The 17,815-nt window shown below is 39.0% G+C and overlaps 1 protein-coding gene and 1 long non-coding RNA gene across 4 annotated transcripts in view; one reads left to right on the top strand and one right to left on the bottom strand.

Moving 5' to 3' along the window:
• LRRC3B (leucine rich repeat containing 3B) overlaps positions 1-7,212 on the top strand; it is an 89,247-nt gene extending 82,035 nt beyond the window's left edge. For both annotated transcript variants that reach the window (XM_012786319.2, XM_012786325.3), the window contains exon 2: positions 2,834-7,212. In XM_012786319.2, the coding sequence (XP_012641773.1) occupies positions 2,994-3,773 (780 nt within the window). In that variant the 5' untranslated portion in view covers positions 2,834-2,993 and the 3' untranslated portion in view covers positions 3,774-7,212. The remainder of the gene's footprint in view (positions 1-2,833) is intronic.
• The window catches only part of LOC105883289 (uncharacterized), a 60,548-nt gene that overhangs the window by 15,601 nt on the left and 27,132 nt on the right, over positions 1-17,815 (bottom strand). Inside the window, exons 2-3 of one of the 2 annotated variants that reach the window (XR_012920605.1) lie at positions 14,617-14,702; positions 1,586-1,672 (exon numbers count right to left, since the gene is read on the bottom strand). This is a non-coding gene — a long non-coding RNA (uncharacterized LOC105883289). Of the gene's footprint in view, positions 1-1,585; positions 1,673-14,616; positions 14,703-17,815 lie in introns of those variants that run through there. The other variant, XR_001159744.2, reaches the window with a different exon arrangement.

Consider the following 17,815-nt stretch of genomic DNA (forward strand, 5'->3'; position numbering starts at 1 on the left):
ATTGATGCTCCTAACAAACATTCCTTCCAGTGCACGGATGGGTCATTTGGGGTATGATGGATTCCTTCTCAAGAGGGATTGCAATCTGATGTAGAGAACTCAAGCTGTGTCTTAAACACTTCTAATCTGTAACCATGACCATTGGAGTGATCGTTATGGAAAAACCATGCCGAAGTCTAGAGAAGCCTGCTGAGAAAGACTTCCATTCTTCCTTCTATCTCATAGGAACCTGCACTTATGTGACTTTTCCAAAGAAAGTCTACCATGTTAACATGTAAAAGCAGTAGACATTTGATGAACCAATGTTTATGTCAACAATAGTAATAAAAATAACAGAGAAGAAAAGTCACAGCTAGACTCTTTAATTATTTCATTACTTCATTCATACAATGGGTAGTTTAGCCCTTACTGTATGCAAAACACTATGCTGGGTATTGAGAATGTATTCAGGAATAATAATAGTAACTATAGCTGACAAGCATTGAGATTTTACTACCTATTTGGCACTGCGCTAAGTGCTTTACATGGATTATCTCATATAGTTCTCAAATCAACCTTGTAATTAGGTGCTTTTACAATCTTTATATGAAGATAAGGAAAATGAGGTTTAGGGAGATTGCATAACCTCCCCAAAGGCACACTGCTAATAAGGATTAAAGCTGGGATGCAGACTCAGTGTATTTTCTACTTTATAATTATTTTTCGTTGTTTCTGCATGAGGCAGAAAAAAGTCTCTGCCCTCATGAAACTTACAGTCTGATTTAGAGAACATTCTTCTACAGCTAAACTCTTTTAATCAATCTCAGGAGAAAAGTGACGTGTACTCCAAAAACAGGCTTCTCACCTTTCAGCAGGTGTAATGCTGGTCACTCATACTCAGTGAATGAGAGTCACTTGATTGATGTGGCCCCCCTATAGTTTCTGCAATCACAGTCGTTTCTCCCATCTCCTGTATCTTTTCCATGCCCTCCCCCTAGCATCCTTTGCCTTGTCCTTCTGCTCCTCTCTTTCTTCTCTGGGTGTCTTCCCTTCCATACCTGTTTTATTTTTTTCTCTCTCCCATCTAGGTAATTCCCAGAGTCACTGAATGCCATGCAATATAGTTTTGAAGGAAAACATGAAAGGGAGGACACTTTCACTGCAAATGAAAAGAGCTGTTGATGGATGGCTTAGTAAGCCTAGGGGTCCCACTTTAGCATTCTCTGGCATTTAAGGGACTCAGGATTCTAAAAGCACATCCACTCCATTCTGCTGTTGCTAATCTCATTTATTCCATGATTAACAACCCAGTTCATTATGTTTTCAGCTCACATTAATCTTCTCTTTCTGTAAGTTTGGTAACATTTGGAGTCATTTCCCTCTGTATTTATCCATCTGGGATGTTCATAAAAGATAAGTTTGCAGAAAGTCATTTGTTGCTCATGCAGAAAGTTGTTTGTTCTCACTGCTGTAAAAGGAGTGTGAATGCTTTCCTTGTTTCTCGGATCCTGGGAGGAAATCTTCTCAGTCAGGCATAGATTTCCTCCGCAATGCAGAGGGCCCCTTCAATTGAGCTCCATGGGGTCCTCAACTTACACAGCACAAGGGATTGGGCTGCAACAGCATCAGAAATCACAAGCTATGCTTGCTGGATCCTGACTATCTTCATAGAGCAGATGGGATCAGAAGAGAACTGTGAGGACAGTGGAAAGAGTTAGGAAAGTAATGAATCAGAACAAAGATTTTGGCTTGAGTCCTGTCTCTACAGCTACACGCTGTTTAACCTTGGGCAAGTCACATAATCTCTCTGAAATCCACTCATCTCCTCTGTGAATTGGTCCCAAAGATGTACCTGTCTTCTCTACAGTGGAGTGTAGTTTCAAGGGTTAACTTATATTCTTATCTCTGCTCTCTTCTGTTGAGTAAGCTTCATAACCTTGCTTATATCACTTAACTTTACAATTTCTATGGCCCCTGCCAACACGAACACACACACATAGACACACACACACACACACACACACACACACAGATGGGGAGAGAGAGAAGAAGAAATAGTCTATTGGGAAATTCTTAGAGGCCAGTCTTTCTTAATTATTTTCATATATAAAAAAAGTCTTATAAATGTGTGTCATATTTGAAGATATATTGGGGAGGGGATTTTGTTGTTTAGAAAACAGAGAGAGAATCCTTTGGAAATTCAGTTAAAAGCCTTCTCCTCGGGATAATGTCACAAGGGAGGTCACGAGGGAGGCAACTCTTCTGGAGGCTCTGGGTTGTCAGCCTCCAGCAATATTTTGCTGTGAAGGCTGGAATGCATTTATTCCTTTCTTAATTCAAGTATGATATTTCTTTAGAGACAATATCCCAAATTGGACATCCATTCAAAAGCCATGACAGATATTCCTGCCTATGGTCATTAACGATGAAATATTGGTATTATTTCTCATCACTGCCCGAGTGCAGGGCTAAATTGTATTAATGCATCTGTTATTGTAGAAAGAATGAAAGATGTAATTAAATTTTATTAATGTAGAATTTAGAAGAGGTCCAGGATGTGGCGTGAAGCAGTAGAGATGAGGGAGAAGGGGAGTGTTTGCTCTAATTCTGTACAACTGAAAACAAGGCAACAGAATTCGGAAATGTTTTCATTTATTGACGGTTCTCTCCGCCAGCACCTGGGATTTGAGCAGGAGACTCCCATTTCACAGATAACTCCCAGTGGTTTTGATGGAAATTACCTGCATAACGAACCCTCCTGCCCACTTAGAATGCCAGGCATCTGAGAGCACCTTTAATTGCAATGCACCTCCCTCTGCAAAAGAGCTAATTGCATCTGTTTCCCTTTCCTTAGGTGCCCAAGCAAGGACAGGAATAATGAAGAGACACATGTGTTAGCTGCAGCCTTTTGAACCACACAAGAAGGAAATCAACGGTGCGGACAGGGCTGGAACCGTTGCCACACGCGTTGGAGTAAATGAGGAATGGGCTCGTGATTATGCTGACATTCCAGCATGAATCTGGTAGACCTGTGGCTGACCCGTTCCCTCTCCATGTGTCTCCTCCTACAAAGTTTTGTTCTTATGATACTGTGCTTTCACTCTGCCAGTATGTGTCCCAAGGGCTGTCTTTGTTCTTCCTCTGGGGGTTTAAATGTCACCTGTAGCAATGCAAATCTCAAGGAAATACCTAGAGATCTTCCTCCTGAAACAGTCTTATTATATCTGGACTCCAATCAGATCACATCTATCCCCAATGAGATTTTTAAGGACCTCCATCAACTGAAAGTTCTCAACCTGTCCAAAAATGGCATAGAGTTTATCGATGAGCATGCTTTTAAAGGAGTAGCTGAAACCTTGCAGACTTTGGACTTGTCCGACAATCGGATTCAAAGTGTGCACAAAAATGCCTTCAATAACCTGAAGGCCAGGGCCAGAATTGCCAACAACCCCTGGCACTGCGACTGTACTCTACAGCAAGTTCTGAGGAGCATGGCGTCCAATCATGAGACAGCCCACAATGTGATCTGTAAGACCTCCGTGTTGGATGAACACGCCGGGAGACCATTCCTCAATGCTGCCAACGATGCTGACCTTTGTAACCTCCCTAAAAAAACTACCGATTACGCCATGCTGGTCACCATGTTCGGCTGGTTCACCATGGTGATCTCATATGTGGTATATTATGTGAGGCAAAATCAGGAGGATGCCCGGAGACACCTCGAATACTTGAAATCCCTGCCAAGCAGGCAAAAGAAAGCAGATGAACCCGATGACATTAGCACTGTGGTATAGTGTCCAAACTGGCAATGAGAAAGAAAGTAGTTTGTGATTGCAGTAGAATAAGTGGTTTACTTCTCCCATCCATTGTAAACATTTAAAACTTTGTATTTCAGTTTCTTTTGAATTATGGCACTATTGAACTTTTAACAAACACTACGACTTAACAAATAATTTTAGTTTAGGTGACCCACCCCCTTAATTGTACCCCTGGTGGTATATTCCTGAGTAAGCTACTATCTGAACATTAGTTAGATCCATCTCACTATTTAATAATGAAATTTATTTTTTTAATTTAAAACCAAATAAAAGTTTAACTTTGAACCATGGAAAACAGAGTGACTTATTGGACAAGAAAACAGTACAGTCATTTCCCTTGTTCGAAAGATAAACACAATGTTTGTGAACCTGAAGAACAATCATAATGAAAAATGTGTTATTAAGCCCTACTGTACACTGGGGAACCATAGCTGAATTATTGACCACGTTAAGTATCTCTCAGACTTTAAAATACTGAGCCTTACTGGGTGATTGTACACAAGTGTGGCATTTTGCAGAGGCTTAAATGCCTTTTGGCATTGACTCTTCAAAAATAGGTGCTATTAGCTACAGAAAGCAAATACTTATTGTGCTTCTATACTATGCTAGACAGAATGGAAAAGAAAAAGACAGCATATATTTTGTCCTCAAGATTACCTTCTGCTGGACAGGGCATGTGACAAATACAGAAATAGCTATGCTAGGAAGGACGGAACTAAAATCACATAGCATCAACTGTGTACAAGCACTGTGTGAGGCATTTTATACTATTATTGAGTTTCTTAACCCTTACTTATCACAAGAGGAGAAAGTGACAACTGCTCTGTCTACATAGGGGGAAACTGGAAATGAAAGAGATTCAGTGACTTGCCAGGTAGAAAGTATTAGAACTTAAATTTTAACCAGGTCTTTCTGTCTCCAAAATCAGGTCTTCTCATTACTTTCCTACTGTGTTGGTTTATAGAGGTATAATTTACATGTTAAAATATGCAGCCATGGTAAGTGTACAATACTGAGTTTTGAAAAACATATAAACCTGTGCATCTGCTACATACTCAAGATATTGCGTTCCTGCCACTTGTCAGAGGTAGGAGAAAGCACATTTGGTTGTGGTGGTGGGGTTGGCTTTAAGATACTATTGCAGATAGTCCTTGAAACTTGAGTGGGATCTCATGAGGTGATTATGTAGGTAAGGAAGAAGTAAGCAGCAGAAATAGCAAAGAATAAAAGAATAGGGAGGTATTTGGGATGAAAGAAGGAGTTTTGTAGGGGAGACGTGAGAGACAAGGCTGGAAGCGTATGGTGGGGATCTCAGTTCCAGACTAAGGAATAATAAGAACTGATAGCATTTATGGAACACTTGCTATGTACCAAGTACTTTCTTTGCATTGTCTTAATTAGTCCTTACAACTAACCTGTGAGATAGACTTTTGTGAATGAGGAATCAGAGACACAGGCGTTAAGTAGTTAGCTCAGGATCCTAGAGTTTATAAGAAGTATACCAAATATTTGAAACCCAGTCAAGTCTAGAACCTATGGACCTCTTACCCACTGCACTGTGCTGCCTTAAATTCATAGACTTTACGACCTAATGTTGCCGATTCCTCAAACCTATAGGTTTGCAGCCTCCTAAGTGATGTTTTCATCTAAAAATAAGCCTTTGTGAGACTGATATAGGGAAGAGGGATCCTCTGCCATTCTGAAGCACGTGGCCTTCTCCAACCCATATTAGGTTATCTTTGGGCCCCCAGGAGTCCCACTTCTGCCTTTGGAAAGCTCTCGAGTCCCTATCTGTAGCAGTAATCTCTCTGAAGGTTTACCAGAGAGGACAGTCAGGGGCAGCCCATCCAAGACCCGTAGCAAGGCACTCAGAGCAATGTGGCCAGACTAGGCTCACAGCACACACCCCAGGACCATGGGCTTTTCACACCCACCTTAGACTTACTAAAAACTGTAAGATTGAGTCTAGAAACCCGAGATAACTCCTAGATGTAAAATTCGGGATATGGGCCCTAGAAACTCCTGCATCCCAGTAAAACAGAAGCCAGACTGTCTGCTTTTGCTAACTGAATTTGAATGTCTTTCCAGTGCAATTGAAGCTTTGCTGAAGAATTAACGCCCCCTGGAGGACAATGTTATAATATAGCTCTGTAAGTACTACCACAGAGAGAAGCCTGACTCTACTGAATACACGTATTTTTTTCCCTAAAAAATAAGAAAACTCAAGCCTTTGCTAAGACAACCTTTTAAAAAGTTAAATTGATTGTGTTTATTTGAGTGTATTAGTCACATTCATTTTGGAAAAGCTTTCACAAGTTAGATAATCTATTCTTGGTTGCCCCTTCCAAAATAATCTTTATATCCGTACCAATAACAGCTTATTTTCCTAATGGCCAATTGCATTAGTCAAGGGAAAGTACTTATAAAGAAAAATAAATCTCTGAAGATTGTCCAGATGCAAGAAAGTTAAATTCCCACGTATTTCGTTTGAAATTCTCCATATACATAGAGCTGAGAAGTGTGTCATAGGTTAATAATTCCCCTGCTTGAATTCTATGTGTAGATTATCAGTTAACAATTCCCTAAGTGCCTTTGTAAAAAAAAAAAAGAGAAACTTTAAGTTAGTTTGCCATGAATGATCTATAAGCCACTGGAGGAGAAAATTAATTTTTGTTTGTTGGTTTTAAAGCAAATAACAGGCTATTGGGCCCATTCATGACCAGAATTGGAGGAAGTACTCTTCCTGTCAGCTTGTAGAGATGTTCTATCCCACTAGACCAACAGTATATGTTGCCAGTCAGTGGAAGAACGTACTGAGGCTCACGTCTATACAGAAAAAAGCCCAACGTGCACACTCCAATTTTGTTCCCAGATTGTTCCTTAATTTTCTGGACCCTTGCATATGTTTATATTCATGAAAAGCTACCTATTTTGGGACTGTAAGGTTTGTTAAAATAACTATCATATCATCATTTAAGGTACATGCCATCTTACCTTCTAAATATTTTAAATAAAAATGTCTTTTCTCAACCTTCTTTTAACCCCAGCCTTTTAAATCCAAAAATACCTGGGAATGAACATTAGTCTAATTTTTGACAATGTGCTTATCTTCAAAGCAAGGAAAATCATAAAGCATGCCAACCCAACTGGAACATTTTTAACAAACTGATGAAAAGTTATGTAATGGAAGACTTAAGTTTCAAGAACACTTTGGCAAATTGTAACCCACTGATACACAAATTCTGCCAGGTACGCATTGTTCATTTTTACGTCCTTCTCTGATTCCTCATAGTAATTCTTGTCTGCCTTCCATAGGCACAAGGCAGTCTGGGATGTGGGTAGGTTTTCCTTATTGGCTCAAGACTTTCAATTCATATATTAAGTTCTGTCATCTATCTGGAAGAGGTGGGAAATATAAAATTCTGCTTTAAAAAAAATGTCCAGGTTACTAGAGATAGGTGAGTTCCTTGTCAAGGCTGGAAGAGTCCTAGGGATGATCTCACCTATTTATTTTACAGATGTTGTAATTGAAACCTTTGGCTTGGGGATTAGCATCCATATTCACCATCCAATGTCCCTTACAGGACATCACTTGCCTTTCCTGATAAATAGTTTTCCAATCATCAAAGAAACAGAATAACATGTAAGGCTCCTACATTACCACAGAGTCATAATAAAGAGTATCTATGATTCTAAAAACTTGCTTGTTCCTTCAGGATATGATGAAGGGATCTGTGTACCTTTCTAAACAGCCCCCAGCTAGCCTGCTGAATGCTGTGCATGACCTGGCTTCTAAGGGGGGAGATGGAGAGAATGACCCTGGTGCAACTTCCTGGAAAGGAAGACTCGATTAGCCTTGGTTTCCTTGAGTAACGACATAAACCCTGAGTACGGCACTACTGGCAGGAGGAGAGTGACTACTTTTAAATGATGCCCTTCTCTATTTCCAGAGCTCTCGTCAACTTGGCTTCCCCAAAATGGTATCACTGATTCATCAAGTTGGCTGGGTCTGACCCGGACAAAGCGAATGAGAGACAAACTCAATTACCATACATTTGTAAACACCGAACTCTTTCCCAAAGCCAGATAGGTGAATAAGAATCTGAGAAAAAGGGAGACCTACATTCCTCATCCCATATTTGTCCATACCTGTTATATGGATGGTCCAAAATGTACCAAATGACTTAGTGGTTCACACAGACCCAGCCAGGGCTTAAGACCTTTTCTTTCCAACTCAGGGAAATTATGCTGTTGGGGCAACGGGATAGACATAGAGTTCCACGGTTTCATCAGTGGGTGACAGTAAAAAGGAAAGTCACCAATTTTTATGACTGTAACTTATGCAACATTAAAAGAGCCAGGAGCTAGTGTGAGCCACTTAAGAAGCATGCCCGTGTGTATGTGTGTGTGTGTGTGTGTGTGTGTTTGTGTGTGTGTGTGTGTGTGTGTCCACATGCATTTTGGGGTAATGGAGGGAATTAGGTTCTGAAAACATCGGGAAAAGAGATTGTAGGAACACTAAGAACAAAGTGTACCTGCCAGTAATTTGGCTAGGGATAGCCTAGGCTTTGGGTTTCTTGGGAAATTATTAATATTAGATATATTTTCAAGGCTGTCCCCAAGTTCAGGGAAAACATTTACACTTGTCACTAATAGCAACTGAGTTGATCAACTTCATGAGCTATGTTCCTTCTTTGGCTGATGAATGCTCTGAATTTCGCTCACTACTTTTCACAAAAGAATCAATGCATTTACTTTCTTTCCCTGTGGATATCCAGGCATTCAGATGATATTAATAGAAGGTCTCTGGATCTGACTTTAAAAGCTAGGCCTGAAATGAATACTTTGTGGGTCTCTCTGGGGTTAGGACCAAAACCCCATGTTTTTTTTTCTTGTAGGTTTCTTTTATTAATACTTTTTTCTTTCAGAGAACAGTATATAAAAAGGAAGGCAATATAATACCTGATTGTTGGCCTAAGGATTAACAAGCAATCTGTTGAGCTAATGGCATTGACTGTTAAATAGATTTTTAAATAAAATGGCCCATAGGGAACAGGATGGGGTTAATTCATACAAATCCCTCTTCCTTGAGATTGTCTACATTTCTTCTGAAGGAAAATACCAGAAAGATGGTGGTCTTCTCTCAAAGCCTTTTATCCCTACAGTCAACCTTGCCAATTCCCGAGCTCCTGTAGGAGCCAGCTGCAGTGACAAAAGGAGAATGCAAAATGAGAAAGGAAGAAGAAATTTTTGGGAAAGTACACCTGAAGCAAGGCTTTGGGGTGGGAGGGGGTCAACAGAAGTGACATTTTCAGTATTTTACCATTGACAAGACTTTTTTTGTTCACATTAAAACACGAACTGAGGAATCCCTGTGCATAAGCCACAATAAAGAATCTCTTATCAAATAATTCCATCTTTCCCTAACAACAGTTATCGTTTACGTGGCATAGTGCAAAGTTCTATTCCTACCTTTCCTAATACCCACACATTTATTATCAAGTACATATTATCATTTTTCCCCCATTTTACAGTTGAGGAAACTAAGGCTCAGCAACTAAGCCCAAGATCAAGCAGCTGGTCTGCAGTAGTGGAGCCCAGCTGTCTACAGTGTCCTTTGCTCCCCCTACATCACGTTGCCTAGTTCAAGCAACATCCTTTAGTTTTATGAAGCTTCATCTTAAGAGCCAGGATGATAAGGGGAAGAGGAAAGGGAAAGACATTTTTCTTAGTTTGCACAAGAGAGAAGTGAGGTTCAGAAGAACAAAGCAAGCCTTAGCTTGCTCAGCTAGTTAGCGGAGCCTGGTGTTTGGGGACCACAATGGTTCGTCCCTTTTTTATACCCATCCCCCTAAGCCCAGCTCTGAAATGCCATACATTCCTAAAGTAAACCAGGCTCTTGGGTGTGGCAGATGTATATATATATATACCTCTCAATCATGGGAGTGATGGTGCTTAGTTCAAGGGTGCTCCTGGGATGGTGGTGAGGGTGACAATGCATTGCAGCCACATCTGCCCTTGCTCTTTCCATTTACATGTACGTAAGTAAAATTTCAGCTGGCACCACAGCACACTTTGCCACTACACAGCAGGGTGGGAATGCTGGGGCGTTGCTGCCTTCTGGGGGCAGCTTCAACTGATGACTACCGAGAGCTTGGGTATAAACACCCAGATCTCTCGCTTTTAGCAGCATATGTCCTATCCTGCATGGAAGAGTTTCCCCAGCAAGATGGAGCTCCACTCACCCATCCTGGTAATGGGCTTGGTAAGGCATCATTTTTTGCTATCATACCTCTCTTCTCTCACTTTTCCACTCCCTTATTGCTGTTTCCCAAATAAACATTTGGGAAATAACTCCCAAATAAACCATTTGCATTCAAATCCTGTCTCAGTGCTCACTCATTGGGGGAACCCAAGCTTAAGACATTTGAATACACACCAATTCTTTCCAAACCTGGCTAATGGTCAGATAGATTAAGACGGCTTTTGAAAACTATGACTCTCCATGCATTGGGAAACTCTGGAGGTTGGGCTCAGATCTGTCTTTTCTGTTGATCTTCTTCTCTTCTGAAGATCTAGTGCAGGTGTCCTCAAACTACAGCCCGTGGGCCACATGCCACCTGCCTACGACATTTATCCGGCCCACTGGGTGTGTTTGCCGCCGCTGACTGTCCTGCTTAGCAGCCAACTCATCCCAGGCCCACAGTACACACTCTCCAACAGTATGAGGGACAGTGAACTGGCCACCTATTTAAAAAGTTTGAGGACCTCTGATAGGGTAATAGGTTAGCAACATTGACCTAGGAAGCATCCTGCACGAGAAATTTTTTCCAGAATATTGAACTTGTCAAAACTTTGGTGCTATAGAAAAAAATGAAACCTGTCCACTCATGGAGAGAAAGTGTTGTGTGTACCCACAATAATGTTCCTTGTTTTGCCTTGCATAATGGGAAATTCAGAGGAAAAATAAATCTTCTCTTCAAATTTAGTAACTATATATGATCTCATAGCCCATCTAGCTGCAGTCTAATTTCCTCTACTTTTGACCATCTATTATACATGTCATCAGTTACTCTGATGGCTTTTAACTTATCATTGGCATGTTTCCATTTTTATCACAAGTATTTCTTTAACATCTCTTAAACCCTTCATGTAATGAAATAGGGAAAAATATATGTTTATTTGCTGCCTGTTACATATTCCTCAAATTTACAGATTGCTCCCAGACTCATTTCATATATTGTATTGCTTAAGTTCTGATTTCTTATAATTTGTTTCACCAAACTGGCTTTCCTGTTCCAGAAATGTCCTATATCCAGTCATGTTTTGCTATGAAACCATGACTGAACTACCAACATTCCAGATCAACCAGAAGTTCAAGTTTCCCAACCCCACAGCCCCCCAGTGGCTTTTGCTCATTTGGCCCCTGTCCACCTTAGAAGAAGGAAGATAGAGTAGATGAAAGCATGATTTTCCAAATGAGAAAACTGAGGCCCAGAGATGCTAAATGACCTGCTCAAGGTGTCCTTGGGTAACAAGTGAGAGAACTGGGACTTTCGGGAAGTTTGTTTGACACCAGAGCTCATGCACTGTCCACCTCTCATTTATGAGGCAGAACCCCCTTTGGAAAGGCCTCAGGCAATTTCAAGAAGAAGGATAATGATCTGCTTGAGCAAGTCTTTGGGTTTTATTTTTTTTATTATTTTTTTATTTTTGGAGAGGGGGATGGAGTTCGAAAGGCCCATATTCAGAGTTGGCAGCTTATGTCATCATCATTGCTGATATTATAAGAGAACAAGTCATATCTTAATTGCTTCATTGTTGTGTTTTCTCAATTTAATCTATCCAACTGATGGGATATATTATGGACTGAATTATGACCCTCAGTAGTCATATATTGAAGCCCTCACCCCTGGTACCTAAGAATGTGACTGTATTTGAAGACAGGGCCTTTAAAGAGATAAATTAAAATAAGGTTGTTAAGGTGGGCCCTAAGCCAATCTGATTGGTATCTCCATAAGAACAGGTAAATAGGACACACAGAGGGAAACCACAGATGTCTGTGTGCAAAGGAAACACCATGTAAAGACTCTGTGAGAGGGAAGCCATCTTCCAGCCAATGAGAGAGAATTCAGAAGAAACCATCCTGCCGACACCTTTCTCTTAGACTTCTAGTATCTAGAGCTGTGAGAAAATGAGTTTCTGCTGTTTAAGCTACACAGTCTGTGTGCATTCTTAGCAAACTAATACACCACATTAACCCTTGATCTACAAGGAGTATTTTGGAAGGTTTTCTTGGAAGGTAATAGGTGAAAATTTTAGGAAATACAGTCAATCAAATAAGTCCATCATATTTTGGGTGCTATATCTGGATCTTTCTGTGTTGCCTTTAGTTCTTAGAGGCAACCTTGCTTTTGAAATGGATCTACCTCAGTCTTCTGCAAATGCCTCCTGATGAGAAGTATAGTAACTCTGAGACATAAGGGCATTCATGTAGCTATACGAGCAAATGAGACCAAATGAATAATCAGATTGTACTGCCTTCATTTCCAGATAACTATTTTCAAGGGGAAAATGGCCATAGGTGATAAAGCATCTTATTGGGAGAATGATATTGATATGTAATAATTATCTGTATGCTCCATATTTAATTACATCCAAATTCTTACTCCATCCCTATCTCAGCTTCATTAGGAATTTTCCTCGAGCTAAAAATCCTGACTACTTCATTTAATATAGTTTCCCTTTTCCCTTAAAAACAGAGGGTTTAAAACAGGAAGTCTTTCTTTTTTTTTTTAATTTAATTTTATTTTTTTTTTATTTTGGCATATTATGGGGGTACAGATTTTAAGGTTTCAATAAATGCCAGAAGCAAAAACAAAGACCACATGATTCTTTCAATAGATGCAGAAAAAGCTTTTGACAAAATTCAACACCTTTTCATGATACGAACACTTAAGAAAATAGGCATAGAAGGGACATACCTAAAAATGATACAAGCCATATATGACAGACCCATAGCCAACATCATACTGAATGGGGAAAGATTGAAATCATTCCCACTTAGAACTGGAACCAGACAAGGCTGCCCACTATCTCCACTTCTGTTCAACATAGTGCTGGAAGTCTTGGCTACAGCAATCAGACAGGAAAATGGAATCAAAGGTATCCAAACAGGAAGTCTTTCTGAATTCCCTTCCAGTATCTTTCACAGTAGATCGGCTCGGATTATAACACCAATGATCACTTCTCTGATTAGAGGCTCTAAAAACTCTGACCAGGATTTTAAATGATGGCTCTTGTCTCTCCTCTCTCAAAGAGCAACAAAAACACTGTAATTAGAATCGGTTTAACATTTGGTCAATGATGCACACAGCTGGCTGGATGCTGAGCTGGCGGGGGCTAGGGTTCTGCCAGTAAGAGACTCAGAGGACTTCTGCAGGCAAGAAACTTGGAAGCCAGAGACAGTGGGAAGCCTATTAGAAGACTGTTCATTGTGCCACAGAATCAGCTACAGTGAGAGACACAGGTGCAGAGAGGTCCAATTAACCCAGTGTTTTAATTTGCCTTGTGGTGTGCTAAAAAAAAAAAAAAAAAAAAAAAAAGCACAGGACTTGTTTTATTTTGCTTGCAAAGTGAAAATAACTTCAATGTTTAAAAACATGAGGATATAGAATCATACAGAAAATGACAGCAATATTAGAAGACACAAAGAGGAAAGTATAAATGATTCCAAAGCCCACCACTCAGAATTAACTGCTCTTTCATATTCTGAACTTTCTTCTAGACCTCTCTTTCTCTGTACAGATGTTTACAAAACTTCATGTCAAAGGGACACATGCACATCATTCAGATATATTTAGTGGCTCCATACTTCCCTCTCAATAATGTTCAGGTCAGAACCCTTAGTGCCAACAAAGCCCTTCCTGACAAACTCTACCCATTTTTCAGAAAAATCTCTTATCTCTATCCCCATAACCCATTAGGTTCTTGCCTCTCCTACTTTGAATTTCTGGAAATAACAACCCCCCACCTTCCCCCTCGCCAGCCCACTGCAATTCTTTGAAGAGTCCCAAGCTGGGTGGGAGCACAATGAACTTTGTATTTCTGAAAGCTAACTCTCAGCAGTATTCAGAATGAGCTGTCAGGGACAGGGAAAGATTGGAGGTAAGAAGCCCAAGTATTTATGGCACTAAATCCAGGTGGAAAAATAAAAGCTAGTGGTCTAGACCAGAGTTGCATCAATGGAGACAGAAAGTAGGTGAATTTGAGAGATTCTTGGGAGGTGAAATCAGACGTATTAGATGCTTATCTATCTATCATCATTTTGGTAGTTATAGTTGGTGTGCTCTGGCCCTCAAGTTAGTGATTATGAGGTTGGTGATGAAAATACATGGAATCAATGAAGCTTCATAAAACCAGCTTAATTATTCTAGTCAGTCAACATGGTTTCATTGTCAATTCAGCCTTATCTGCCAAAAATAGATTTGATTTAAACTGTATCACAGATTAAATGATTTCAAATCTTTTCTTCTAGTTGTCAGAAAAAAGATGGAGTTAATTTTATTAAAGACTTCTTTTAATGAAAGATTTAAATCAAAAATTGCAATGGCCTGCCACTTGTAGGAAAATGACTGAGCTCATGTTAATGTAGTTTAATAAATTTCTTGTCTAATTTTTGACTTGAGAGTTGTAATCAGCCAGAATCTCTGCCCTTTTAGTTTCTCCTATATCTCCACACATGTGTGGACCTGTTTTCTGGAAAGCCTGCCTAACTTCTGAAATTTTTGTTCAGGAGATTACGCTGTGGGATGTTTACCTTGAGTTTACCAAAAAAGATGTTCTTTAAGGTGGGTGGAAACTGAATATTCTTTCCCAAACCATTCAGGTGCCATCTCATGGAGTCTAAAAGACCAATAAAAAATGTTATGAAGGATTAATGTCTGGTTGCCAAAATAAGATGAAGTGCATGTTTTATTTTTACTTCAAAATATTAATTGGGTACAAATGTTTTTGTTACATGGATAGCTTTTATAATGCTTAAATCAGGGCTATTAGTGTACCCATCACCTAAATAGTGTTGATTATATCTGTTAGGGAAGTTTTGACTCCTACCCTTCTCCCTGCTTCCCCCTTATTGATTTCCAATGACTTTTACTTTTCTCTGTGCCCATAAATTAGTTCTAAATTATTAGAGAGTACATGTGGTGTTTCTTTTTCCATTCTTGAGGTACTCCTTTTAGGATATTGGTCTCCAGTTCCATCAAAATTGCTACAAAAGACATTAATTCATCTCCTTTTATGGCTGAGTAATAGTCTGTGCTAAATTTCTTTTTATGGCTGGGTAATAGTCCATATCACATTTTGTTAATCCAGTCATGAATTGATAGGCACTTAGTTGATTCTACATCTTTGCAATTGTGAATTATGCTGTAATAAATATTCAAGCACAGGTGTCCATACTGCCCAAAGTGATTTACAAATTCAATACTATCCCCATCAAAATACTATCATTATATTTCGCAGATCTAGAAAAAAATTAATTCTATGCTTTGTTTGGAAACAAAAAAGAGCCCAAAGAGCTAAAGCAATCTTAAGCAAAAAGAACAAACCCAGAAGCATCACGTTATCAGAATTCAAACTATACTACGAGGCTATAGTAACAAAAACAGCATTGTATTGGTACAAAAATAGACATAGACCAATGAAACAAAATAAAGAACTCAGATATAAAACCATCAACTTATAACTAGTTGATTTTTGACAAAGTAGATGACAAATACACTGGGGGAAAGGAAGCCCTATTCAATAAATGCTGCTGGGTAAATTGGATAGCCACGTGCAGAAGAATGACCCCTCTCTCTCACCATTTACAAAAATTAGTTCAGGATGGCTAAAAGACTTACATGTAAGGCATGAAACCATAAAAATTCTAGAATAAAATGTAAGAAAAACTTTTCTAGACATCAGCCTAAGCAAAGAATTTATGACTAAGACCCCTAAGGCAATTGCAGTGACAACAAAAATAAATAAATGAGACTTTATTAAATTAAAAAACTTCTGCACAGAAAATGAAATGATCAATACAGCAAATAGACAACCTACAGAATGGGAGAAAATATTCACAAACTATACATCTGATAAATGGCTAATATTCAGAATCTGCAAAGAACTCGAACACATCAGCAAGAAAAAAATAAACAACCCCATCAAAAATTGAGCAAAAGACAGGAATAGAAGGTTTTCAAAAGAAGATAGACAAATGCCCAACAAATATATGAGAAAATGCTCAACATCACTAATCATCAGGGAAATGCAAATTAAAACCACAATGAGATATCAGCTTACCCATCAGAATGGTGATTATTAAAAATTCAATAAATAATAGATGCTGGCGTGGATGCCAAGAGAAAGGAATGCTTATGTACTGTTGGTGGGACCACAAATTCGTACAATCTCTGGAAAACATTATAAGATTCCTCTAAGAACTAAAAGGAGACCTACCATTTGATCTAGTAACCCCACTACTGGGTATCTACCCAAAGGAAAATAAGTCATTTTCTCAAGAAGTCAATAAAATGCTCTCTGGGGCTCTTTTGTATCAAATAGATTTAACATACACTGAAAAAATAACAAAAATAATATTTATCAGCTAATAACACTTATTAAACAATTACTATGTGCCAGGTATCATGCTTAGAATTTATTATGCCTTCCTTGATTACTCTTCACAGCAACCTTCTGAAGTAGATAATATTATAGTTCACATTTTACAAATGAGAAAACCAAAGCTTGGAGAGGATGACAAACTCACCTAAGGTCATACCTTCTTCAGATAGTAGAGCAGGGGTTTCAGTTCAAGCACTATGACACTACAGGCTACATTATTAATCCACAGCTGCATAATGCTGTCCGTGCCAGGAGACCACAGGTCTACACGTTTTTAATCATCATGATAATTAACATCTGAGTAAATTCATTTAAGCCTGAGAACATGTATTATGTGCTATTATTATCCTCTATACCCCAAAACTTTTAGTGTCTCACCAGCTTTTCCAAGTTAGTAAGGCAGAATAGGGAACAGGAACCTCAGTCTTCTGACAAATAATATGCCATGCTGCCTCTCATGTGTCAAATGTCACATAATCCCATCCCAAGTCTTTGCTGTCAATCCTGAATTTAGCTACTGCCTGTCATGGGGAAGAGTAGCTGGGCATTTTACAAATTAAGGGCCGCTGGACTTTATCAAAGTCTATCATTTGTATGTTTTAAACAAGCTACCATGATGGCATAAGAACTCTTGTTTTGTTCATCATAAGTAATAGACCAAGCAATTTATTAACCATATGCATGTCTGATTATCACTCATTTTGCAATATACAGCAAGTACTGAGAATTTATCAACCATTTCAGGAGTTGACAGTTACAGTCGAGGTAAAAGGTCTTACTCAAGACAATAAATTAAAATGCTTCACATTCTGGGCACATGTTGAATCCCAAAGTCATGAATGCTCACATTGCTCTTCTCTATGGCAAATTGGGTGCTCTAGCCATAACATATACATACTTTTTCTTTGAGAAAGTATGCAATAAATTTAGTTTCCAATTTTTCCTAAACAAGATAAATATCTCCAAAATGCTTTATGATTCATCTCGAAAAGACACCAAAAGTTAGAAAAATACCACCTTTGAGGGTGAAATAATCTCTGTACAATTTTAATCCTCTTTTTCTGAGGATTTAGCCTTGCCTAAATTAAATGATATTTTAAAGTAGTTTTACATACAGCTGTTTATTGTGATTTTATATATAGTTATCAATATAGATTTAGATATATAGCAAGAGGAATCAGGAGGCAAAATTTAAAGAGGGAGAAAATAAACACCCCTAGAGTAGATTAGATGATGCTCCCAGCACTTCTTACCCAGTGCCATGTGATTTGCAGTGCCTCTCCCTGGGCCAAAGTAACAATGTGCCAATTCAAAGCCTAGGTATTAAATGCTTCCACTCACCCTCCTGT

The sequence above is a fragment of the Microcebus murinus genome, chromosome 1, assembly GCF_040939455.1.
Source record: "Microcebus murinus isolate Inina chromosome 1, M.murinus_Inina_mat1.0, whole genome shotgun sequence".
Classification (NCBI taxonomy): domain Eukaryota; kingdom Metazoa; phylum Chordata; class Mammalia; order Primates; family Cheirogaleidae; genus Microcebus; species Microcebus murinus.